This window comes from Lingula anatina, chromosome 4 (assembly GCF_051362555.1).
Source record: "Lingula anatina isolate TDL-2025a chromosome 4, LinAna3.0, whole genome shotgun sequence".
Lineage (NCBI taxonomy): Eukaryota > Metazoa > Brachiopoda > Lingulata > Lingulida > Lingulidae > Lingula > Lingula anatina.
The window spans coordinates 7,510,895-7,536,679 of NC_141770.1; the positions used below are offsets into that span (position 1 = coordinate 7,510,895).

General features: G+C 35.0%; 1 protein-coding gene and 3 long non-coding RNA genes across 5 annotated transcripts; all 4 read right to left on the minus strand.

Moving 5' to 3' along the window:
- Positions 1–2,565: 2,565 nt before the first annotated feature.
- LOC147762204 (uncharacterized) lies at positions 2,566–3,496 on the minus strand. Its single transcript, XR_015334047.1, has 2 exons — positions 3,101–3,496; positions 2,566–2,946 (listed from the first exon to the last, which is right to left on the minus strand). It is a non-coding gene; the product is annotated as an uncharacterized LOC147762204 (long non-coding RNA).
- Positions 3,497–13,276: 9,780 nt separating this feature from the next.
- LOC106155496 (uncharacterized) lies at positions 13,277–15,688 on the minus strand. Its single transcript, XM_087011742.1, has 5 exons — positions 15,371–15,688; positions 14,792–15,005; positions 14,279–14,462; positions 13,978–14,031; positions 13,277–13,696 (listed from the first exon to the last, which is right to left on the minus strand). The coding sequence occupies exons 1-5, from the start codon at positions 15,589–15,591 to the stop codon at positions 13,353–13,355; spliced, it is 1,017 nt and encodes a 338-aa protein (XP_086867868.1). The 5' UTR covers positions 15,592–15,688; the 3' UTR covers positions 13,277–13,352.
- Positions 15,689–15,955: 267 nt separating this feature from the next.
- LOC106155874 (uncharacterized) lies at positions 15,956–17,075 on the minus strand. The gene is made up of 3 exons (XR_015334022.1): positions 16,947–17,075; positions 16,444–16,504; positions 15,956–16,065 (listed from the first exon to the last, which is right to left on the minus strand). It is a non-coding gene; the product is annotated as an uncharacterized LOC106155874 (long non-coding RNA).
- Positions 17,076–17,321: 246 nt separating this feature from the next.
- On the minus strand, positions 17,322–22,836 carry LOC147762205 (uncharacterized). 2 transcript variants are annotated; one of them, XR_015334210.1, is made up of 5 exons: positions 22,728–22,836; positions 22,399–22,510; positions 22,014–22,102; positions 20,391–20,981; positions 17,322–17,453 (listed from the first exon to the last, which is right to left on the minus strand). It is a non-coding gene; the product is annotated as an uncharacterized LOC147762205 (long non-coding RNA). The 2 variants fall into 2 exon arrangements; XR_015334209.1 differs by lacking the exons at positions 17,322–17,453; positions 20,391–20,981 and having other exon boundaries at positions 21,584–22,102.
- Positions 22,837–25,785: the final 2,949 nt, after the last annotated feature.

The following is a 25,785-nucleotide window of genomic DNA, read 5'->3' on the forward strand; positions in this document are numbered from 1 at the left end:
GTACACATGGATAAGACATAGTGCTGCTCTTGGTGCTGTCTTTCACTGCCTGCATCTTCATGGTAAGGGTACTCTGGAAAAAGAACAATATAACTGAAAAAACTGAAAATAACATAGAAAACGCTGGCAAATTCCATGACATAAAATAGTTAAATGTTAATAATTTTGTCAAATCTTGTCCAATATTTCTGAAATTTGTACAAATGATGCATAACAACAATAAAAATATGTGATTAGATGATCTGTTGACTGTATCTAATGAAAAGTGTTTTTTGGGACAACGTATTTGGGAAAACTGAAATTTACATTGAAAAGACTGGTAAATCCCATGACTTAAAATGGTTACATGTTAATAATTTTGTCAAATCTCGTCCAGTGTTTCTGAAATTTGTACAAATGATGCTTAACAACAATAAAAATCTGTGATAAGCTGATCAAATGACTGTGTCTGATGAAAAGTATCTTCTTCCGACAATATCTTTGAAAAAACTGAAAATTACACTGAAAACACTGGCAAATTTCATGGCTTTAAATAGTTAAATGTTAATAATTTTGCAAAGTGATTATAAAATAAAATAGCAAATGTGATGACTTGAGGTTGTTTGTGTAAGAGGTTGCAAATTACCTATAACCGTTATCTGGAAAACAATATATACCCATACAACACTTCTCCTTACTATCAATGCCAGATGCAGATTACTCCTTACAATGGGTTTCTGGAATGGGTTGTTGCTATCACAATATTTGACAAAGTCCTAAATCTTGCCACATATCATGTATTGTACACATGGATAAGACATAGTGCTGCTCCTGGTGCTGTCTTTCACTGTCTGCCTTTTCATAGTAAGGGTACTCTGGAAAAAGAACAATATAACTGAAAAAGCTGAAAATTACACTGAAAAAACTGGCAAATTCCATGGCTTATAATAGTTAAATGTTAATAATTTTGTCAAATCTAGTCCAATATTTCTGAAATTTGTACAAATGATGCTTAACAACAATAAAAATCTGTGATAAGCTGATCTAATGACTGTGTCTTATGAAAAGTATTTTTTCAGATGATATATTTGAGAAAACTGGAAATTACACTGAAAACACGCAAATCCCATGACTCAAAACAGTTAAACAAATATTGTCCAGGCACGCAGCCAGAGGGGGTTCGGGGGGTTTGAACAAAGCACCCCTTTTGCTGGGAAAAGGTCCACTCTGGGTAAAATTTTGAAGTGTCAAATTTATGGGAAATTGATAATCAGAAGAATGAGAATTCACCAAAACAAATATTGCAATGTATTATTTACTCTCTTTACTTTGAAAGAAAACAGCAAATGTAATGATTTGAGTTTGTTTGTGTAGGAGGTTGCAAATTACCTATAACTGTCATCTGGAAAACAATATATACCCATACAAGACTTTTTCTTGCTATCAATGGCAAATGTGATCCATGACAGCCAACCTGCTGAGAGTGAATGGCACCCTATGTGGACAAGTTGGGAATGCTGGAATTGATAACAGGTGACTACATACATCTTTTTCAAAAGCAGTATATGAATCAGCTTTGCAACAGTTTTAGAAATGGACCAATATCTGTACTTTAAAGCTGGGACATAATTTTATATCATGTTTTCAAACAGAGAAGTTGGTATTTTCTGGTCAAATGCACCCATTACTCGTCTCTTAATTCACCGAGTTAACTAAATTGACAAGCAATCTTTACAGCTTCAGTAAGGTCATAACCCACTACCTGACAACCCATTTCTTTGATATCCATCTTCATTCTAAGCAATACTTACTACACCCTTCCTCATTGCTGTCATTGCTACAGTTATTGCTGTGGTAATATCTCCAAGTTAAGTTGATACAGCAACAATATTACCACATACAAACATAAATGGATGACATGTGTGATCCACAGGAAGACAGTAAAAAATACATCTTTAAAACAATCTACTTTATTTTCAAGTGTCTTAAAACTGTTCCTTCACTTTCTTTGACAAAGCATTAAAATACCTGGGTAATTTACATTATTACATCACTAGTGGCACAAATTTACCTAAGGCTTTGTTCACATGAAAAATATATTTTTTAAAAATCTATTTGCGGTATCTTGTGATCAACATCTGTGCCCTGAATACCCCGCGGTGTAATTACTGGCAGCGCCGAGAATTAATTACAGCTTTGGAAGTAACTGACTCACGCTGCCCGTAATTACGCGGTGGGGTATTCAGGGCACAGACCGTGATCACAAGATACCGCAAATAGATTTTTAGAAAATAGATTTTTCATGTAAACGGTCCCTAAATATCAGGCATTATATTGAACAAGATGAAAACTTGCTGAAAGGCTGTGATCAAGCAGCATTACAGATTCAAAAATTCACTGAAATATGAAAAGATCCAGAAAACAATGTGATCTTCTTATGAAGATTTAATAAATGAAACTCATGTTGCTATCTGACCATCTTGAAAATAAGCATGCGGTCATTGTGTTTTATTATTTTTATTTAAGTATAGTCCTGTGCCTCCTAGTACGGTGTAGTAGTCTAGAGTCATTGTGTTCCATTGTGGCAGTATAGTCCTATGTCTCCTAGTACAGTGTAGTAGTCTGGAGTCATTGTGTTCCATTGTGGCAGTATAGTCCTGTGCCTCCTAGTACAGTGTAGTAGTCTGGAGTCATTTTGTTCCACTGTGGCAGTATAGTCCTATGCCTCCTAGTACAGTGTAGTAGTCTGGAGTCATTGTGTTCCATTGTGGCAGTATAGTCCTGTGCCTCCTACTACAGTGTAGTAGTCTGGAGTCATTTTGTTCCACTGTGGCAGTATAGTTCTGTGCCTCCTAGTAAGGTGTAGTAGTCTAGAGTCATTGTGTTCCACTGTGGCAGTATAGTCCTATGCCTCTTAGTACAGTGTAGTAGTCTGGAGTCATTGTGTTCCATTGTGGCAGTATAGTCCTGTAAGTGGACACACCATGGGAAGTTTTAGTTGTTCATAGTTAAGTTCATATATTACTATTTCGACAGATGACTCAAAAGAAACAAGAAAAAGGCCCACTTAAAAATTATATAAGAAGGAACTTAACGCTAGTTCTTCATTTTATTGCCTCACCTTCATAAGGCGTTGGGTAATTGCAGATGAAAAGGGAATGGCAAAACTGAAGTAGATGACTGCGTGCAATCTTGCTAGATTTCCAAGAGCGCTTTTGATCTGCAGCGTCAACATTCTGAAGCATTTTGTAAAAATCTTCACCAGCACATTGCATCGTGATGTGAACAATGAACAACTGACACAGTCGATACCATATGTATCCGTCACTTTAGATGTCTCATCCTGAATTCACCGATTAAGTTTGTCAATAGAATCTATAACAAAACCATCTAAGAAAAGTGTCCTGATGTATGGTGAAACTCAGTGTGTAGAACGTTTGATGAAAATTCCGACTTTTCAGCGTCACCCTTTGCCTAGTCTACGCCACATAAAATTGTTTAGTATAGATGGCGCTATGCAAGAGGTGAGACTTAGGATTTGTAAAGGACTGCGGCCAGATTCACCGCCTGCTTTCTAAGAAACTCGTGCGAGGAGGGAGAGAGTTCTGGAACCGCAATAGATATGACCAGGGACCAGGCACTGTGATATATATTGCGATATTTAGTAGAAAGACTCAAGGTCGAGAGCTTCAACGAAGTGTCAATCTGATTGGTTTAAAGTTAAGGAAACAATACAGGAACCGTCCAATGAAATTCTTTTATACAATGATTATTTCTGTTTATTGTTTTAGTAAACAAAGCAAAGAGACAATGTCTACACAGTCGCTGGTAAGTTTTATTTTTTATTCAAAACTGAAATTCTGTAGCAAGTTCAATGTAAGCCCACACAGCGCCTTTTTATCCGTCGTTCATGATTTTTTATGTGGTTAATTAATATTCTAAATGAAATTCTTAAAAATTTCTTGTCACATGACGATTTGCTGATCATTCTGGTAATGGTACAAATGTACTTTACATCACAAACTACCAAATAAAGATACAGAATTCTATGTATCCCGTTAACATGATTTCTTTAATTTATTGTACATATTGCAGATGATAGCTAATATGGAAAATGAAATAAATAAAGAAGAACAGTTTGCTCGTAAGTTGTGTGCGTGTTTGTATAATCAGACTGTATGTGTTTTATAATACAACGGGCCTAAAACTACTCTTGCAATTTTTTGTTGTTATATAAGAAAAAATTAATTTGTTCATAATAAGAAAGTAAGATATCCTATTCTTTATTTACATTAATTAAGTGGTCAGTTTGAATGTCTGTAATTTAAATATCAAAAACGATATATTGATAGCTAGTGTTTCTTGCTATTTTACTTTTTACTTTGAACAGCCAAGGCCACTGTAAGAGTTTTCTTAACCAACAACTATTTAAAGGCCAAGGTGGTGGGCAGGGGAACTGCCCTCGGGGGATGGGACCCCCAGAATGGTGTGAACCTGTCAAGGTTCACTGATATGGGGGTCCCATCCCTCAGGGCAGAGTTTCTCCTGCCCAAGGGCTCAAATATAGAATGGAAATTCATTAAGCCACAAAATGTAAGTATGAGACTTTTTTTTTCCAAAAATAATGATCTCAGGTTAAAAAGATTTTCTCTAAAATCGAAAAAGAAAATTTAAAGTCTGATACATTTAAGTATTTATTAAAACCTTCATTCATTTCTTCTAGTGTATTTGATTTATCAGTGATTGTATATATTAGTAAACATTTTATTTTTCATTTTAGACATTAACATATCTTTAAGTTATTTATTTGTTTGTTTTTTCATTCATTCATTCATTCATTCTTTAAATTTATTCAGCCTTACCACCCTGGGTCTGGCTGGACATGGGAGCCTGAACCCTTTAGGAACAGGTGCCTCCAGGTGACCACTAAGGACAGCATGGAAGTGACCTGTACTTGGGGAGAACTGGACATGGAAATAAAAGGTGCTTGAACTCATAATTCTCGTAACCTTTTAAATCTGTCATGTACAACATTTGGAAATCTCACTATCCTATAAAAAACTGTAGAAAAATGATGAAATGGTCCTTTAATATTGTCAAATACATTTAAGACTTTATTTTAGTGTATATCATAACTTGTAAATAATAAATAAATGTGCCATCTTATTCCAGAGTGGGACTACATGTACAACTATTCAATCAACTTGATGCATTTTTTATCTTTTAGGAAGGATTCGTGAAATAAAATTACAACAACACCCTGACCCTGACTCTCAGGGTGTAGTCTGGACCCTCAGGGGCTGTTGACAATGAATTTGGAGACCTAGCTAATGTGCACTAACTCCATGGGAACTTTCACTGAATACAATCAGATTAACAGACTAACACACTTCTCTTTGTCTCCAACATGCTCATAAATTGGTATTCCTTAATATTCAATTCTGTTCTTTCAGGTGATACTAAAGAAGAGAACAATGTAGCAATTGTTAAAACCCTAAGCATTGAGGAACTAGGTAAGGCTGGAATCTTAGTAAAAGAAGATAATTTATTTTTTTTAAAGTCAATTAAATCTTTTAATGTGTCTTCATCAAAGTGTAATGGGCCTACTGAATCCTTTTTGAACATGGGCAGATATGGAATGTTAAGTTTGTATTTTTAAATATTAAAATATTATTAAAATATCATTTTTTCTTTAGCTGATATCAAAGACACAAAGAGTGTGTCAGATGCTGAGGGCAGTGAGGAGAGAGGTAAGACAGTAAGGTCAATTTAACAGGTGTTCATTTAACACGCTTCAAAAATTTACACACACACAAACAGGCTCTCAGACACAAACGGGGGCAAATTGAGGCCATCTTCTGGGTCTTCTGGAAGATGGTCAGAAGATTACATTGATGGGGATTTAATTTTTTGTCAGAAGACAGTCCACAATGGAGGATGGATCAACAAACATAATTTGCAAGACTGTCAGAAAATCTCTCTTGATCCTCCCCTTACAAACATTGTGTTTTTATTCCCTGTTCATTGATCTAAAACTTTGAATACATCTTTGACTATGGTATTGGATCCTTGTTGTATATGGGCATGGGATGTTGAATTTGTGTTCCATTCTTTCCTTCAGTTGATGTCAAAGACACAACAATTACTGTGACAGAGTTCGTGAAGGAGAGAGGTAAGATAGCAGGGTCAATAGAACAGGTATCAATTTATAACACTGATGACATGTGATTGTGCATGTACACACACACACACACACACACACACACCAGTTGATACCAAACTGAAAGACAAGAACAATGTAACACTTGTAAAGACCTTAAGTATTGAGGAGATTGATAAGACAAGAATCTCAGTAAAATAGTTATGACTTTTAATATACTTATGAAACATGCGTGCACACACATACACTAACAAACACACATACACACGCACATATACACACCACAAGCATATGTTGCTCAAGCAAAGTCTTTAGCATACTTAAGAAGATAATTTATTTTTTAAGTCATTTAAATATTTGAATGTGTCTTCCATAAATTGTAATACTGAATTCTATTTGAACATGCACAGATATGGAATGTTAAGTTTTTATTTGATATCATTTTTTCTTTAGCCAATATCAAAGCCACAAAGAGTGTGTCAGATGCTGAGGGCATCAAAGAAAAAGGTAAGACAATAAGCTTAGGACAATTTAACATGGAATTCATTTAACACACTTAAAAATGTAAACACACAGATGGACTTTGGGGGGGGGGGGAGACTCTTACACACAAACACTGAGTTAAAATTCACTGTTCAGTGATCTATATCTTTGAATGGGTCTTCGACTATGTTAAATAATGTATTGAATTCTTGTTGTGCACAGGTATGAAATGTTTAATTTGTTTTCCTGTCTTTCTTCAGTCAGTATCAATGACACAACAACTGTGAAAGCAGACGTGAAGGAGAGAGGTAAGACAGTAGGGTCAATAGAATAGTAGGGTCAATATTTATTACACTGACGGAATGTGATTGTGCATGTACACACACACACACACACACACACACACACACACTCCTTATGTTGTGCCAACACAGTTTGTGCGTTTGGCAAGTTTAAAATAATATTGGCAGAATTGTTTATTCCAAATACTGGTAAAAGTGTTTCATTGAAACTTCATACATGAAATATAATATTGCACTGACTTATTGAACATTTTATACTTTTACCTCTTAGTAAGTAATATTGTATTATACATTTCAGCTTCAAAGAATCACCGCCAATCTAGGTGGAGGAGGGTATTGAATCTGTTCACGTCTTGCTTCAGACGGAGGGCACGAACATAAATGGTTCTTCTTCTTCTTCGTCTTCTTCTTATTATTATTATTAATTAAATAATTCTAAACACTTCAGACATTAAGAAATGAAGAAAAGTCAGTATTTTTAAAAGAATTCATTTATTACACATTTACAGAGAAGTTGATTTTGTTTGTCTCTTTGTTTTGATGTATCATAACTAAGTAAGCATTCAGTTTTTTAGAGGAAAACTATGTCAAACAGCTGGTAAAACTGTAAATTAAAGCAGCAAATTAATTATATCACAGCAGCCAGGAGCTGGTGGTTGAAGAGTTACTGTCAACATCTATTTACACCTAACTGAATGTACGTTTTAACTGAATTACATTGTAATATTTTCATCTTTTATTTTTCAGGGTTGTCAGTGCAGAACTATATGTATCATTGCCTCTGTAGCAGCCAGTTCAAAACTGCAAAATGTCATTCTCTTAATTTTACGATAAAATATTAAATTTTTGTAATCAGATGAGTTTTGTTTTTCTTTTCTTAATTGAGGGTACCATTAGGGAGGGGTGATCATAGTTCATGGGAAATAAAACCATTAATTTACAAATCACAGTAAACAAAACTTTATGCATATCTCACCAACAATGCTAGTTGAAAATTGTCAAAATTATGAATCACTGGGTATAAGGCTTAGTTTCACGAAGGGCAAAGAATAAAAAGACACATTTGCGAGTCACAGGAATGAGGTGCTTCACGGAATATTGACATTTCACGCATCTCAGAGAAATAAAAAGTGGCTTTCACAGATAACAAAATACCCAGTGGGGCTCTTTTAATTAAAAAAGTTTGAAAAAGCAAAATAAACCAATTTTTGTATAAAGGCATTTGGGATGTGATGCAAGAAACCAGCACTTGACTTTTTTTTTTACAATAAATGAAACACTATAGTAATTACCTCATTCCAATAAAACAACATTTGATTTCTGATTTAAGTTTTAAAGTTTGAAGTTTATCTCAATTTTTTTATCAAATTCTCTATTTATTTCATTTATTAAACTTAATAAATAATCAATACATGGTACAAATTTTTAACTATATTTAAATATATACATAAATACTCATACACACATGTACCCTATCATACGGCTCAATTACTGATAACTTCTCTTTTGATTTTATATTCCAGTATGTCCATGTTTAAATACAAAAATATATATATATAGTTTAAACTCTTAGGAACTCAACTTGCAAATAAGGATCCCGTTTTAGTTTTTTTATACATAATTATAATATTGAGAGCATTTTAACGTTTTGAGCATTTGGTGGCAACAGTGGTTACAGTGGAGGAATGGGGAAAAAACTTCTCGATGTTATTAACACTACCAGTAAAATAATTGGGAGAGAACTCCCCCAACTGGATGATATCTTGAAAGACAGAATGGAGAAAACAACAAAACAAATTATGGGGATCCCACCCATCCAGCAAGTTCTCTTTTTAAATTCTCACCCAGCAATAGCAGACTGCTGACTTTTAAGGTCAGTAAACGGCTTTAAGTAGGTCTCTCTATGTACAGTGTTTTAATTAAACTTTTAGGCCTAGTTCATAATTTTTTATTGTCCAGTGTTTTATTTTAGTTTAATCTCTCAAAGGATAACAAATGCCTATATTTATATTTTAATATTTTTATTGGCTGAAGAGGCCCGTAGCTAAGGGGGGTTCGGGGGGGTTCGAAAGAACCCCCCTTTTTGCTGGAAAAAGGTCCACTCTGGGTACAATTTGACCGGGGGCGTCTCGATAGTCCGAAGGTTCATTGGTCCGAAGGTTCATTGGTCCGAAAAGTGGTAACATTTTCATCGATTTTTTAATCAAGGGTTCATTGGTCCGAAGGTTCTATAGTGAACATTCGGACTATTGAACCTTCGGACTATCGCTACGGCCCCATTTGACCTATGTACATGGGGATTATATGGTAAAAGGTCCACTTTTTCAGAAAAAGAACCCCCCCTTTGAAATTTCTGGCTACGGGCCTGAGACTGAATAAATTCTTACTTTATCCAAGGAGTTATAACAGACATATATAACTCCTTGCTTTATCTTACCATACTTGTACTATTGCCATAGCCATGTTACATGTATTATCATAAAAAATATTGTAAATAGCGGCAACAAGTTCTTTTTCTAACACAATCCCTTTGTTGTCATTTTTCAAAATGATTAAAGGATTTAAAGTATTTTACAGACTGCTCTTCCCCGTTGCCAACGCTCACAATTTAGGTCTATCATTTAAAATCGAGTGTTTTATTGTATAAAATATAACATGTATAAAGCCAAATCCAAATCGGCAAATCTAGCTTTGTTTAATACTGTGCATGAACCCAAAATTATGCTATAGTATAATCAAATAGAAATATCAAGACTTCTTGAACAAGACTGATCACATTAGAAATCTCCCCCCCCCCCCCCCCTCGTCATCCTGCCCCCTTTCTACTGATACCATACAAACAAGCCACCTTCCAAACTTAGTTGAGTAGTTGTGAAGTAGGTCAAAAGCTCGGATATGCCATGTAAGGGTACTAAGGGGAGATAGGTGATGTCCTTTTGCGTTTTTTTTTTTTTTTTTTTATTCTGCCAAATTTGAGAAAAATATCAGTATCTTTCATGGCACTTAGTCAGTATAAATTCAAATAAGTTAAGTTTCTTTCCTTTATCACGCAATTCGTCAGATAGTTAAATACAACAAATTCCTAGAAAACCTTTACCCCCTCTTGTGAATGCAAAGTGACGTCTGCAGAGCTCAGCGTTTGCCACGCTGGATGATTCTCGCTTCCCGGGAGCTGAACAGTTAACGCGGTCTGAAAAATTTTAGGGAGAGGCAGATGAAATAGAGAGGGACCGTTGCATCTACAATGTTTTACATAGTGAAACTGGAATTGTGGGCTAATTTTACTCTTTTCTTTTAAAATTCGCAATATACTCTACCTTACAGTAACTCTTTGATACCAAAATATTTTTCTGGCATCTTGATACATTTTCCCCTTCTGCCTCCCCCTAAAATGGTCCGCACTAAAAAAATCAATAATCGTATGGCAATTTTATACAGGCAATTGACCTACTTTTGAACCCATGCAGCTATTGGCGAGTTTTATGGCTGTGGGGTGAAGACGTGATACATGTCTGTGATATAAAAATTATTTCTAATTATATAATTTACAAACTGTGTGTGTGGATCAAAATCGTTCCGATTTTTTAGCAAAAGAGGAAATTACTTCTTGAAAACGATGAAAAAATTGGAGATAAGTCAAAATCAGAAAAAAAAAAAATGCATTTTTTCTCTTATATGCAAATTAGGTCCCCTGAAGTAATATATGACTTGCCGGAAGTGATGTTCACATCAGAGATTTGTATTGGTGATGATCTTGATGGCCTTGATGATCTTAATGGTGATTAAAAAAAACCTTACCAAAGTTTGCAGTTGTCGTTGGCGAGAAAGAAATTTTCTGCAATAACACAATCTTTCCACGAGCGAAGAATGTATATTGCACCTGCCTCAGAGATGCGCTGCAGACGTTACGGCTTTTGTGTGAAAATCGCACGCGATAATATTAGGTTATTATTACGATATATAGTCTAGGTTAAAAAAAACTGCGTATCTAATGTTTCCAAGTGAGTGAAAATGGATATCGGTAAACCAGTACATTTTGAATGCATTTCTATTTATTTTCTATTTATTTGTGTTCGACAAGGGTGAATTTAATTAGGTTTTTTTTCTCTCTCTCTCTTGCTCTTGCTCTCAGGAATATTTCAAGACAACTTGTAATCGTATAAATTGATAAGCATCAAATAACGTGCTTCTTAATTATGTTCTTGATGCACAAATAAATTGCACTTGAACTGAATACCGCCTTGACTTGTGTTAAAATTACCTTTTTCTTTTAAAAAACAATAAATTCTTCTCTTACTCTTTAATGCGGAAAATAGACCTATATTTCGGTTGTGGATAAACTCAACTTTGTTTGGCACCATATGTCCAGTTGGAAGCATTTGTTTATTCTGCTTATTTTGAGAAGCGGATAACATTTTCTACACAGCATTTAGTGAAAATAAAACTCAAAGATCTCTATTTCCTTCCCTGCACCACATATTTCTAAATTCAAAATAAAACGAGAAAATTTGAAAAATGGAGTAAACTTTGAGTTTTTTCTATAAACATCGCAAAATGTAATACCCGTGAAAAGTCAGAATTGTATAAGGCTTTAACTTTAAAGATTTTCTTAAAAGATTTTTCTGTTAATGTCCTGATAAGCTCTCCTTTGGAAAAACTGAAGGAAAAGTCTTCACACTGTCTTATTTGATGTAAATCTTTTCATATCGATAGCCGAATATAAATAAACATTACGATAATTCACCGCTGTAATCATACCTACTTAGAAAATACCCTTCTCATGTGGAAAGATGTGTGACGCTTATTTCCCAAAAATCGAATTCTCTAAGTCATGGACAAAATTACGATTGTGATTGACGTTTATTTATCTGCAAATCAAGCCGGTGTGACAGGAATGGTAGTCGTAGGAATGTTAGTCCGGGATACCATATGATAAGTACAGATTTGGGTTAGTCGGAGTTAGTTGGGGTTAGTACATGGGACGCGGGGCAGATCCAGGATTATTTGAAAGTAGGAAGCCGACCCTCCCCACCCCCACCCCCTTTGGCGTGAGTTTAGGGGCCCGCTGAAGGGCCCTGAAAAAATTAGGTATTTTAGAGGGCGAACAGTGCCATTTGGTTGGGTTTAGAACTATGATTCAGCTAATCAAAATTCTAATTTCAGGAGCCCCCCTCCCCCCCCCCCCCCCCTAAATCTGCCACTGCACAGGATAGCTAGAGGATATCTATGGTTTGTATTTTTTTCTTGTATTTGTTTCATTTTAATTATCCATTCATTAGAGTATTGTGTTTCTTTCTTTTTTGATAATAGCTCGTGTCATGAAAAGTAAAAAAAAAGGTATCCAGTACAGCTAGTTGAAGGAGCTTCATGTCAGATCTTTGAAAATGGCTTTACCAGTACTTAATAGAAAATGGCTTTTGTTAATAATATATGACATTTCAAAAAATGTATATGTGAGTTACCACTGATAAAGGAAAATGCCGTAGATAATTGTTACTATATTCAGATGAAGATATGACTTTTGATTTCCAGTTAATGTGAACAGTGATCTTGGTCACTGATGTTAACATGTTTATGACATAATTTTTTCTAATTGAAATGCAATAAAGTACTGTAAAAGACTAGAAATTGTATTGTTGTAATAAAAAATGCAGATACCTTACAGAGGGCAACAGACAGGAATGGATTTTGATTATACTGTATGAAATAAAAAAAATCTGATGAAGAAATGTTAGGATAAGAATATTTTAACGAATGTTTCATTTGAGGTTGACATAACATAAGGGAAAAACAGAATATATTTCAGTCTGTTTATTAAATTGTTTAACCAAACGGTTTTATCTAGGATTTCAATAGCTTAATTCCTTTTTTAAAACTACAGATTGTTTTTTTTTATAAAATTCAAAATATCTTAGACCTAAACAAGCATAATTTGCCATGATTGTCCATGAAACTTTGTCTTCTTTTACAAACTCGTATTCGATATTTAAAAACTTGAACACAAGGGTCAGCAAAAGAAAAAGAAAATTCAGAAAATACTCAATGTAGAACTTATTATCACAGATCAATGAAGTTATTTTTTTAAATGTCTATTTAAAAGTGAATGAGATCATTAATGGCAGTATTCATTAATAAAAAAAGGAACTTTATGAGATTCCGGTCACGTTTTTTGCACTGTTGCAATGTATTAAATAGTAAGGCAGTGTATTTGTCTATACTTCTGATCCATAAGAAATTCAAAAGGGCAAAGTTCAATACAAAATATTTTCATGATTTTTTTAAAATTTTTTCTTTAAATCATAAACATGGCATAGTTCTGCAAAGGGGATATGAGGCCTCCACAAGTCTGTTTGATAAAAGCTCTTGCACTACTTCTGGAATTGCATCACTTAGTAAAAGGTTCCACTGGCAACAGAGCACTAATTTTTTTAAAACTTAACAAGCTGTGTCTTCTCCTGCCTGTGAGCATCCTCTCCAGCCTCATTTTTTGAGAAAAGTAGGCAGTAACCATACACACAAACTGCCTTCAGTGTCTGGAACACAAACAAGTCCTCCACCAGTGCCACTCCTACCAGAGCAGCCCAGTTGTACACAGCGCTGTCACTCAGCTCTCTGCCATACACAATGCTGAGATATACTGCCACAGCCATGGAGACGCCTAGCAAAATGAATGCTGGATAGATCAAAAAGTGGGGCAACTTTCCGTCCTGCTTTCTGTTGACCATCATCTCCAGTGACTTCAGCTCAGTGTATGGCACCTCATCTGATGGTTCTGGAACATTTTGTGTGGAAATGAATTATTGCCAAAAGTATGTGGAAGTTTAACTAAAAAATGATGCCGGCTATTATATTACCCCTGTTTAACATCACAATCACTGTTTTAATTATAATAAGGGCAAGGAAGCTTATGTTGAAATCAATGCTCTAAATATCTTCAAAATGTAAGCTGAAGCTGGATAACATAAAATGCATTATCCTTTTTTATATATTTATTCTTTTTTAAAATAATTTACTGAAATGACAGACATTGATGATACCAAAATGGACAATTACCTTCCCAAATATTAACTGCTACATCATGTGCATTGTCTTTCCTCTTGCTGTTGTCTAAAATTGCATTAAACAAGGGATATGTAAAGGGAAATATAAAAAGTTATTTGTTTGAGTCATATATTGCTACTGTTGAACATTAATTAGGAAACAGTAAATCAAAATTTTAGGATGTTACATCTGTTCTACGCTATCAAAAAGGATTAAAAAACATCATCATATAGACATGTCTACAGCATAATATAATGGCATACTATTATATATATATATATATATATATATATATATATATATATATGATTACCTGGGATGAGAAAACTTGGGTTGAAGTGAGCAATGAGACTGTAAAAAGATGAAACATCTGCATTTCTGTAGCTGGAAATCTTCCCAGCATGGGATTTTGGGATTTCTGCCTGCATCTCCTTTTGCATATTTGAGTTTAGCCTAGGGTTGTTAGGAGGAGGAGCATATGTGTAGCTGGGTGTTTTCTGAAATATTGAAAATCATCCAATAATTGATTCTGCTGACTGGTAAATATAGTCAAAATATTCCACAGATGGGGACATTTATTCTGGTGGTGGTTTGATGTTGCACTATAATACCTCAATATGAGTATAATGTCTTTTTATGTTCTTGTATATACATATGTGCTTGTAAGTCAAGCCAAATATATTGTCAAACATTACAGAAATGATACAAGTGTCTGTTTTTAATTACAAGAAGGCAATACAAGTATGTCTCAAAGGCAATCCATGATATCTGTACAGGCACATACATGTATGCACAAACTAAAAATAGAAAAAAAAGTAATAAATACCTCTTTCTTGCTGTCCACATCTCCCATGGCAACCATATCTTCCTTGACAACCAAATTTTCCTTGGCAACCATTTCTTCAATCTGTGCCATAGCCTGGTGTTCAACAGTTGCACGTGCCAAATCATAGCCCTTCTCAAAGTCATAAGCCACCTGTTTCATCATGGTCTCCACACTTCCATGCACAACTTGTTGAAACCCATCACTGATTGTGCAACTGCAGAAAAATAGAAATTATTTAATGAATCTTTTACAAATTATTCAATGAATCTTTCTTCAATCAAGAAATATTGTAAAAAATTAGTATTATTGGTAGAATAACACACTGACTATAATTACTAACTCCATTTACACACTCAGAACATGTGTCACATAAGCAAGAAAATCTGAAATCATTTCAATACTATTAATAGTCTACAAAATGAAACAAGTGTCCAGCCCAATACAAGTTGTCAGAATCAGTCATGGCTATGAGCAAGACCTGTGGTCAACTCCCAAAGCTAAAGACAAATTTAACTTTATTCTAACATAACTGTGAAATGAGGAGTCTTAAAATGAACACAAAATAAACTGTCTCCTTACATGTCATCATACTGGGGCTCATCTTCCAGGTTCTGCAGCACAGTGTCACTAGTGTCCTCTCTGTCATAGCACCTGATATTGTACATTGCTACATCATATATGCCATTCACAAGGAATGTTCCTATATTCACAAGGAGGCTGGAGAGGAAGATACCTCTATCAAGCTGAATGACACCAACAGCATTGAGAAGGGTACTGGTAAGCAGCATGTTTGCAAACATGTAGTTCAAGGTGCTGTTAAACCACAGAAGGACAGGGGCCAGCTTCAAGCTGAAACAGCGTGTCCATCCATGACAGGACCACAAATACAGAAGGCAAGTTTGCAGTCCAAACCTGAAAAATATTTTAATAAATTAAAAAAATCATATCAAATAACAAAGTACGGACATTTTACATGAAAATTACTACGAGTACATTCCATGTTGAAGAAAAACTAAATACTACATTAAGAAATCAGAAAATGTATCATTATTATTATTATTATTATCTTTCATATTTTATTTGTTGATAACTTGTAAAAGCAGACATTTCAAAGTACATCATATGCTTATTTATCAATTGTGAGAAAGTCTCCAACTTACTTGTAGTTCTTACAAGACTCCAAAGTGGTGTATCCCACTGTGAGGCATCCATTGCTGCTGAAGTGGGATTCACAGCCAGATACTGTATCATATACTGTAATGTCCAGCACATTCCTTCAATGAAAGAAAAATAATAATAAAAATTCATTCAAATATCTTTATACAACACATTTAACAATCAATATTTCAAATAAATCTGGGCTTCCATCCATCTAAACTGAGAAGCTAGCTAACAGTTTTTTTTTTCAAAAATACATAAGAGTATGTTAAATTGGCATTGAACTCCATCTGAACATGTAAAAATATCTACTATAAATAACATAACAATATGAATATAACTTAAACTACAGATGAATCCAAGGTATTCAAGACACAAAGCATATTTCAGAACAATGACAAAAATCATCTTCATTTAATTTGCAGAACTTTCTTTATACAGGTCCAATAGTGTAAATATGTTTGTGATGTTCCAGTTTGTATTTTTAAAATTACCATTGAGCTCCTGGTCTATCACTGATGTACACCACAACCTTCTTCAGTTTTCCCAGGGACTCTGAGTTTAAAATAAAAAAGATTCACTATAATGATTAAATGTTAGTGTGTTGTTTTAGAGTACAACATGCATCAAATATAACAGAGTTGTAGTTTAATTCTAAAAATAAATTTAGTTAATACATAACAATACCATAAGAACCCTGTTTTACAAATCACCAAGAATTCCTGCATTAACTCTCTCTGAACATGCTCTGCACTTAACTTTATGATAAAAAGTCAACATAACTGAGTTAACATGACACTTTAAGTAAAAGTAATGATATATAATATAGCCACTGACTGAGATGAACAGCAAACTGCGACCTGATGTTCCAGTTAAGACTGTACATGCTGAATTGAATGTAATAAAATAAATGGCAGTCAGCTGCTAATAATACTGTTGAATCAATATTTGCAGGAAAAGAAATTTATATGTGCTCCAAAATATTCAAGATACTCACCTTTTGTATACAAAAGAAACCATTTCTTCTGTCCTTCCCCAAGGAAATTGTGCTTCCTCCCATGTTCATTCAGATTATATTCAGGAGATACCCCCTGGTCTCCTATCAACTGCAATCTGACTTTGGGTGTCTTTATTGCTACAAAACAACATATTTCTATAGTTTGGAATAAATTCAGTTAAACAACAACTTCAACAGTTATATACAACTGTAAGACTCTTCATTGGCCTATATCTCTATTTCTATTTTTGTAATTTTAAATTAAATTTAATATCAAAATATATTATTATTATTATTATTATTATTATTATTATTATTATTATTATTATTATTATCTTTCACACAATAATAACTAGTTTAAGCTTTTCAACAAGGATCAGAATCAACAACTTGAAAGATCTTAGCATCACTTTTACCTCTTTTCAGCCCATTTTGAACTGCTACCATGTATCTATAGTGATGTTCACCAGAATATTTGGGAACAACTATGATACCACTCTGCTTTCTCTGAAATGATAATGACCACTATAATTATAAGGCAAAGGAAAAGAAAGGAAAGGAAAGAAATGTAAAAATAAAACAATAATTTTATGAAACTGATTACAGCAGAAACAAAGTAATTTCCAGTTCTTCATCATAATTACCTATGTTATATTTCAAAGTTATCTAACACAGAAATTCATAAGAGATAACTGTTTTTATACTTTCATGCAGACTAAATTTAAAATGTAAGTGCAACACAAAATTTTGTTTCAGTACCTTCTTCCAATTGAACCAAATAATATAACTCGTGCCGAGTAACATTATGCCCAAAAACGCAAAGATGAATGAAATTGCGAGTTTGTGGTATGCCATGAACTTTTGTGGAGCTTTTTTCAAGGCAAAAGCTAGCAAAGAAAAGAAAGGATGTCGCTTAAAAATGGAAAGCAAGGAAGCAACCAAGGGCAAAGAGAAGTATTGGAAGCACGATTAATTTAAATGAATATAAAAAAATAGAAAGTAGGGTCTAATGAATTAGTCTCAAACAAAAGAAAACAAAAACACAAAGTAAGATGCTGAATGCATGGAATTTTGACAAACCAAATTTAAAAAAAAAAAAAAAAACATCACAATTTGTGCTAAATGAATGGTGAAAAAAACATTGGTTCCCCGTGAGTTGTTTTAATGTATATCGCCTGCTTTGTAAACAAAAAAAGGTGCAAGTTCTTCATACTGGCAATTTTTTATATGTTCTCCAAATATGTTCTTCAAATAATATGAAGCCGTGTACAACAAACACGTATATTTAAAAAAGAAGTCGCGATTCAGCGAATAAACGAGAAATTATCGATATTTCAAACAATTTGGACGGAGTTGACTTTGACTTCCGCCCAAATCTCACAAATGTCTGTTGCTAATTGACGTCACAGACACAATCAGCTCACGTGACCATTGTGCTGGGATGTGCGGTTGTGATTAAAACTGCCAAATCGATAAAACAATAATAGTTATAAATAACATTCACCACTGCACAGCCTGATTGGGGCTTTTAAAAATATATTACTTTAAAGAGGATAAGTATGGTTTATGTTATTTTTCGTGTTCAGGGGCGGATCCAGGATTTTTTTAAGGTTGGGGGGGGATGGGGGGAGGGGAGGGGAGCGGGGCAGAACGACGGGTCTCTGCCGCGAAGCCGACCATCACCCCTTGGTGTGGGGTTCGGGGCCTGTTGAAAGGTCCCAAATTTTTTTGGGTGTTTTGCAGAGCAAACAGTGCCCTTTGGTACGGTTTAGAACTATGACTATGATTTAGCTTATCAAGATCCTAATTTCAAGAGGGAAATATTGGTGTGATATATTTTTCAGAAACCGAAAGGGGGGGGCAGACACCCCCCCCCCCCCCCCGCCCGACCCTCCTCTAAATCCGCCACTGCTATTTGTTTGAATTTATACATATTGATCTACTTAAATAAAAGAAGGCTGGCTACACTACAGCCATTAGCAGGTTTATTTGAAGGGGGCGTGCACGTGCAAAGTCAACCCCCCCTCCGCCCTTGGCGTGAAGGGTCCCGAAACATTTTGGTATTTTTGAAGGCGAATGGCGTCATTTGGTATTGTTTAGAACTATGATTCGGCTAGTCAAAATTCTAATTTCAGGATGGGTGGATACGGATATTGGATACGGTCACTTTACAAAATGATGTGATCAATCCTTTTACCCCATAGTTACTTTGTCATAAATTGATGAGGGGCCAACTTACCCCGGGGTCCGACTAGCCCCGGTCTCCCCTAATTTGAAAGCATTTATAACATCATAAAAACCTTCTCTCTGACAACAAGGTGCGCTAGTAGTCTGTTACAAAATTATTGTATAATAAACTTCAATTTTTTATAGTACATGCATTTTAGAAGCCCTGAGGGTAATAAAACCCCACGGGTCCCAATCACACACTGTGAATCTGCAAAGTTCTATAAGTTTCCTGTTATCTCATCTCAGCAAAATTGAAGTCAATGCAAAACAGACCCACCCTTTAATTTCCCATCCAACCAAGGGAAATTTAAAGTTAACGATTTAGAAAAAAAATGAAATAAACAGAAAACATCGCATGTTATACTTTGGTTGGGCAATCTGACAAATTTGATTTAAACTTTCAAAGATCAATATTTTCAGTGAGAGACAAGACAAAATGAAGAAATCCTCCAATCGAAGTAAACGTTGGTCATTGAAAAGTTTTAAGATCTTTACCAACTATATAAACTTTATTTACCAGGGTTACACCATAATTACAGTGCGTATGTGCATATAAATGTGCAAGTCAAGATATCGCCTGCGTCTGTCCTCGTCGTCGTCGTGCACATTCCCTTGTTATGACAATGAATTGATAACCATGTCGCTTTTTTGTTATTCTCAGACGTACTGGAGTGATTCATATCATGATAAATACAGTCCACGTTCGAATTGCAATTCTATTTGATCTTTTTTCCCTTAAATTGTCCACTTTTTTATATTTTTTCATTATACTGTCCATTACACTGCAAGACCTGGTAATGCAATAAATAAAAAACCCTTATCATTCTAAAATTTAAAGAATAATTCCGCTGCAATAGTATTGGAATAGAAGCCAAGGATAAATGGCAGTTTTATTGAACCATTTATGCCAATAAAGGTAAAACATGAATCTCAGCAAAATTATTATTACTTAAATACACATCTGAATCATGCACATGTGCACACACACACGAGCGCGCGTGCACTGGTACGTGCACAGTATATTGCACAAGCACAGAGTACAATTTAGCCTTTGACACAAGAGCTCCGAGGGGAGTAGTTTTCAATGAATGTCAACGTAAGCGACGCAGATGTGTCAACCTCAAATACCAATTTTTTTTTGCAATAAATCTACGTTCCACCAGATCCAAAGATGTTCCAAACTGAGCCCAATACACTTAAAGGAAGTTTAAATACCTCTCTACAGAGTAACAAGTATGTAAAATTCAAGATTTCGTTGCTGTCAGTCACAAGCAGGTACCTCTGTCTAAACGGCCTTGACCTATAATCGTATTATTTGACTAGAGTCTATGCAAATCTAAGTGTGCACATATTTAATTTTATTTGTTCACTATGGTTTTCTGTCGCAAAAGATGTCCTAAATAAATAAAAAAATTACACTAGAATGACTTCATTTTATAGTTTGATATAAGTGTAGTTTCTGTGACTGCATTGAGGGGGTTAACAGTTAAGACAATTCCTTTTTGAACGGTGACAAGTGGGTCGAGTCCATTCGATTTGAGGAATGACAGGTGGGACGAGCCCATTCTATCTGAGGGGTGACAGGTGGGGGCGAGTCCATACCTTCTGAGGGGTGACAGGTGGGGCAAGTCCATTCTATCTGAGGGGTGGCAGGTGGGGCGAGTCCATTCCATCTGAGGGGTGGCAGGTGGGACGAGTCCATTCCATCTTAAGGGGTAACAGGTGGGGTGAGTCCATTCCATTTGAGGGGTGACAGGTGGGGTGAGTCCATTCCATTTGAGGGGTGACAGGTGGGGCGAGTCCATTCTTTTTGAGGGATGACAATTGGGGCGAGTCCATTCTTTTTGAGGGGTGACAGGTGGGGCGAGTTCGTCCAATTTGAAGAGCGCATGCACAAAATCATCACAAAATTACATTGTAAGGTCGGTGCAATTAGCTTCATAAAAGAACACTATTTTAGCTTTTTAAAATAAGCTTTATAAAAGAACACTGTTAGCAAAGTTTTGAGGGGATATAAACTTGTATCATGCAGAAATAATCATTAAATTATTGGTCTCAAAATTTGCTTTTCCACAATTTCATATAAGTATAACCTTTTTGTCTGCACACGGGACTGTGTGGAAATAAATCTACGTCACAAAATTAAATTAAGGGATCAATATATTTCAAACATATATTTTATTAAGACCTTTTCAAATAGATCGGAACATGCAGACCTAATTTTTTTGGAAGAAGCAAATTTCAACTGTTGCCATTTCAAGTGTATCTCTCAACTTTCTCGTTTTTTCTGTTTAAATATTTAATTGAAGTATTCATATGATGAGAAGATCGTGAAATTTGAATCAATTTTCTGCAACAATAACCAGAACCCTTCAAAATGGACCCATATTAAAATTGAGAGAATGATATCCGGGAGGACGAACTCATTTATTCCAAGAGATATAAAAAACTGTCTAACTACAAAATAAAATACAGAATAGCTTTTCAAGAAGCAAAATCGTAAATTCACACAAATTGTATTTATAAATGTGGGCTGTTGGAAAATCTTAAACGTGTATTCTTAAAATGCTCAAACTCAATAATTTACAAAATACTATGAATATTTACAAACTTTTAAAAAACCTTTTGGTTTTAGATATCTTCTGTTACTGCAGAAATCAACAATCCCAAACACAATATTTACAGATCAGTTTTAGCGGATTAAATTCGAAAGTACTCAAACAATTACCATACCTTTATTATTAATTACCACTTTATCGACATTATTTTATATCAAAGTAAAAGAAACAAGTAATGACAAACGTATCTATTCAGCTATCATTAAAATACAATAGATACATGAATTTGCGTTTGGTTCCAGAAAGTGAATGAAAGGCTTGGTTGCTAGCAGGCGGGTGTTGTGCAGTACTCAGTATCTCAGCGGACTTCTGAAATGAGAAAGTGATGCAAACAATATTTGACTAAACAGGCAGACTTGGAAAATACAACTAATGCATTTTACATCAAAGAGAAGAGAAATGATGTGAGTGTTTACTGATTCGTCCGATGTTCAGGCTCAAATAGCACCCCTCAAAAACCAATATACGTCGAGGTGACCTTACGCCAAAATTAAATTCTGAAGTTTTGATTAAGATATTTGAGATATCTTGCTTTGAACAAATAAACATTGAAAACAATTCTTTAATTCGTGGAGGTTATTACTAAGGACGTTAATTTGTTTTACCTACTATTCAATGTTGTAATATCTAAAATCGTTCTGCAACACGCGTTGACCATAAAATTAGTGTACACGTTGATAAGGCACCCTTGACTGTCTTTGGACCAAAAGCTAGGAACTGTGACAAGCACCGTATAATTATCTAAATTAGTCCGTGATCTTTGTAGTATTATTCCCATCTACTCATTTGCTAGCTAATAATTTATTATGAGTGACATAAAAGAAACGACAGGCAAATCATAACAAAGAACCGTAACATAATTACTTTTTCTTGCATTCTTTAACGCTTTTTATATCTAACGACAGAGGTAATTGAAGAAAAAAGTGATACTTACGGAACATGCACTCGTGTCTTCGTCTCATAAAAGTTCGACCTTGCAACTGTACCACACTTGCTGTTGCGTCTTCACCCTGATGTGTCCTACTGCCTAGTGAGCATTCGGGTTGCCTCAGTTTTCGGCCTTACAAGCTCACGGTACCCTTACCGCTGGTAAGGCCTCATAGCAGTATGTACAAAAAACTTGAGACACTTAAGTACCTCGAAATGTCCACGTTCTGACAATCTCTGTGGGTCCTCCATTGTACCTTGTAGTATGTAAATCCAATTAAAAGTGTTTTCGTGTACCTTCAGGCACGAAGTTCATAAAGTTTTGGTCACTTTATTTCAGCTTCCTCCTGCACCGACACAACAGCACGCCATATTGTGGTACACTTGCGGAAAGGACGACCACCTTTTCAAGGTCGACCTCGAAATGGAGTTGACCTGTTTCACGTTTCCAATGTAAACTTTTAGCGCCCTCGGGTGACGAGTTGTGAAAAATGGTGTTTGATCCATGTAGGCAACCTAGCTCCAGTTTATAATGTTTTACAAGCATTTGGCCATCCATTTGCGCTTCTGACGAATTTGGCCTACCTTTGCCTTAAAACCTACATGAAAAAATATTTGAGAAATTTTATAATTATAGTATTTTATAGCAATAAAAATATATTTAAAAATCACGTATTGTTTTATTTTTTTTATTTTTAGTAGTATTATATTTTCGCCCTTAATCAAAATACATACATGAATTACATTAAAAGGAAAAAAAAGTTTTACTTATTTTTTTCTCAATTTATTTATTTTTATTTCTTTTGAGGAAGAGGTTAAGGTGTACAGAGGCCTTGAAGTCGTTTGTGTGATGCAAAAATGAAATAAATGACTGGTAACTGTTTGATGTTCCCAGAGTGAATGACGCCTATTCGTTTTGCGGTTCATTTTTCATTTCCAGTCTTGTATTTTTGACTTGAGCTGCAATTTATTTATATATTTTTATTTTATCATTTTTTGTCCTCTCCCAGGAGTGTTTGGAACACCAGAGCTCGAGCATGTCATCCATAAAATAATAAATAAACAAAACAAAGAAATAAAAATAAAAAAATAAAAAAGTTGATAAAAAAATAAGTAAAACTTTTTTTCCTTTTAATGTAATTCATGTATGTATTTTGATTAAGGGCGAAAATATAATACTACTAATAATTAAAAAATAAAACAATACGTGATTTTTAAATATATTTTTATTGCTATAAAATACTATAATTATAAAATTTCTCAAATATTTTTTCATGTAGGTTTTAAGGCAAAGGTAGGCCAAATTCGTCAGAAGCGCAAATGGATGGCCAAATGCTTGTAAAACATTATAAACTGGAGCTAGGTTGCCTACATGGATCAAACACCATTTTTCACAACTCGTCACCCGAGGGCGCTAAAAGTTTACATTGGAAACGTGAAACAGGTCAACTCCATTTCGAGGTCGACCTTGAAAAGGTGGTCGTCCTTTCCGCAAGTGTACCACAATATGGCGTGCTGTTGTGTCGGTGCAGGAGGAAGCTGAAATAAAGTGACCAAAACTTTATGAACTTCGTGCCTGAAGGTACACGAAAACACTTTTAATTGGATTTACATACTACAAGGTACAATGGAGGACCCACAGAGATTGTCAGAACGTGGACATTTCGAGGTACTTAAGTGTCTCAAGTTTTTTGTACATACTGCTATGAGGCCTTACCAGCGGTAAGGGTACCGTGAGCTTGTAAGGCCGAAAACTGAGGCAAGCATTCGGGAAGACAGCTCGCACTACGACGAGCAGCTTATCGTTATGCAAATTACAGAACAGGTATGGCCCATTTTAGGTGAGGGACTGTGGCTGAAACTGGTCACGAATGTTCACGGTCAAAAACACGTAAATGAAGATTTGACTGAGGTCCACTTGTTAAAATACACCACTTTATTCCACAAATATTGCGCATGCATCTTTCATCATGCGGTTTCATAAGTCTTTGATACATTACTTCCACATAACTCAACACCAGGGAAAGAGTGTGAATGTTGATATTTTTATCGATCAATAGGCGTACCTATAATCCTGTTGTTGACATAATGGAACGGATAAATCCTAGTTCCATTCGGATCCAAGTGCCACTAGCAAATAAGTAAATAAATAAACACCGAGAAGCCTGTGTACCAACATGTTATGGGCCAAACAATACGATATTTTATAGCAATAATGAATCTAATCAGTAGAAATAGTCATGGGCGAAACAAGACGGGCCCTTCTAAATAACTTGCCACTGTCGGAATAACGTTGCCTGGAGGATCAAGATTTTATTTATTTATTTATTTATTTATTTATTTATTCATTTATGCAAATATTGTTGAAATACTTATTTGTTTTTTAGTGTTTGCATATTTTGGGACAAAATCTTAGTAGTTCGGGAATGTTATCATAGTGTTTTTTATGCATGCGTTAGATTAAATTGGGGGTCAGTTTTCATCGGCAACAGACAACAATCAAGAGTATAAGGTTTTTATCAACTTAATTAATATCAAAAGGATCGAGGCTGGAAAGATCCGAGATGAGCGTTTCATGTGTAACCCGGTTGGTTACTGAGCGAGTAGCAAACTTGAAAACACCGAAGACATCAATGGTAGCTCATGAAGATCTTTATTTGCTGACGGGCTACAATCTGGCACTCAGGCAGGGACAGTCACGACGATCTCCCGGGGTCTCTCTCTCTCTCACTAACTGAGAAGCCCTCATTTTATAGGGAATCGTTCTAAGTCCTGCGTGCCCAATAACTATTACTAAATGTGTGTAATTTATAGGAATAATAAAGGAACTAAAGGTAACATACGTGATTAATAGGAAGTATGAGAAAACTAAATAAAGGGACTATATTACATTCCATAGTAGCCCTGAACACGGATATGTTCTCCGGGTAGGAAGGTTACATAACGCTCGGACCTGGGAATGGCCTCAACTGAAATTTCCCCAGGTGTAGTGACTGTTTTTGGTGGAAGAGATCAAAAGAGCGAAATGACTATAATGAGGCCAAAGTATTTCTACAATTTTAGAG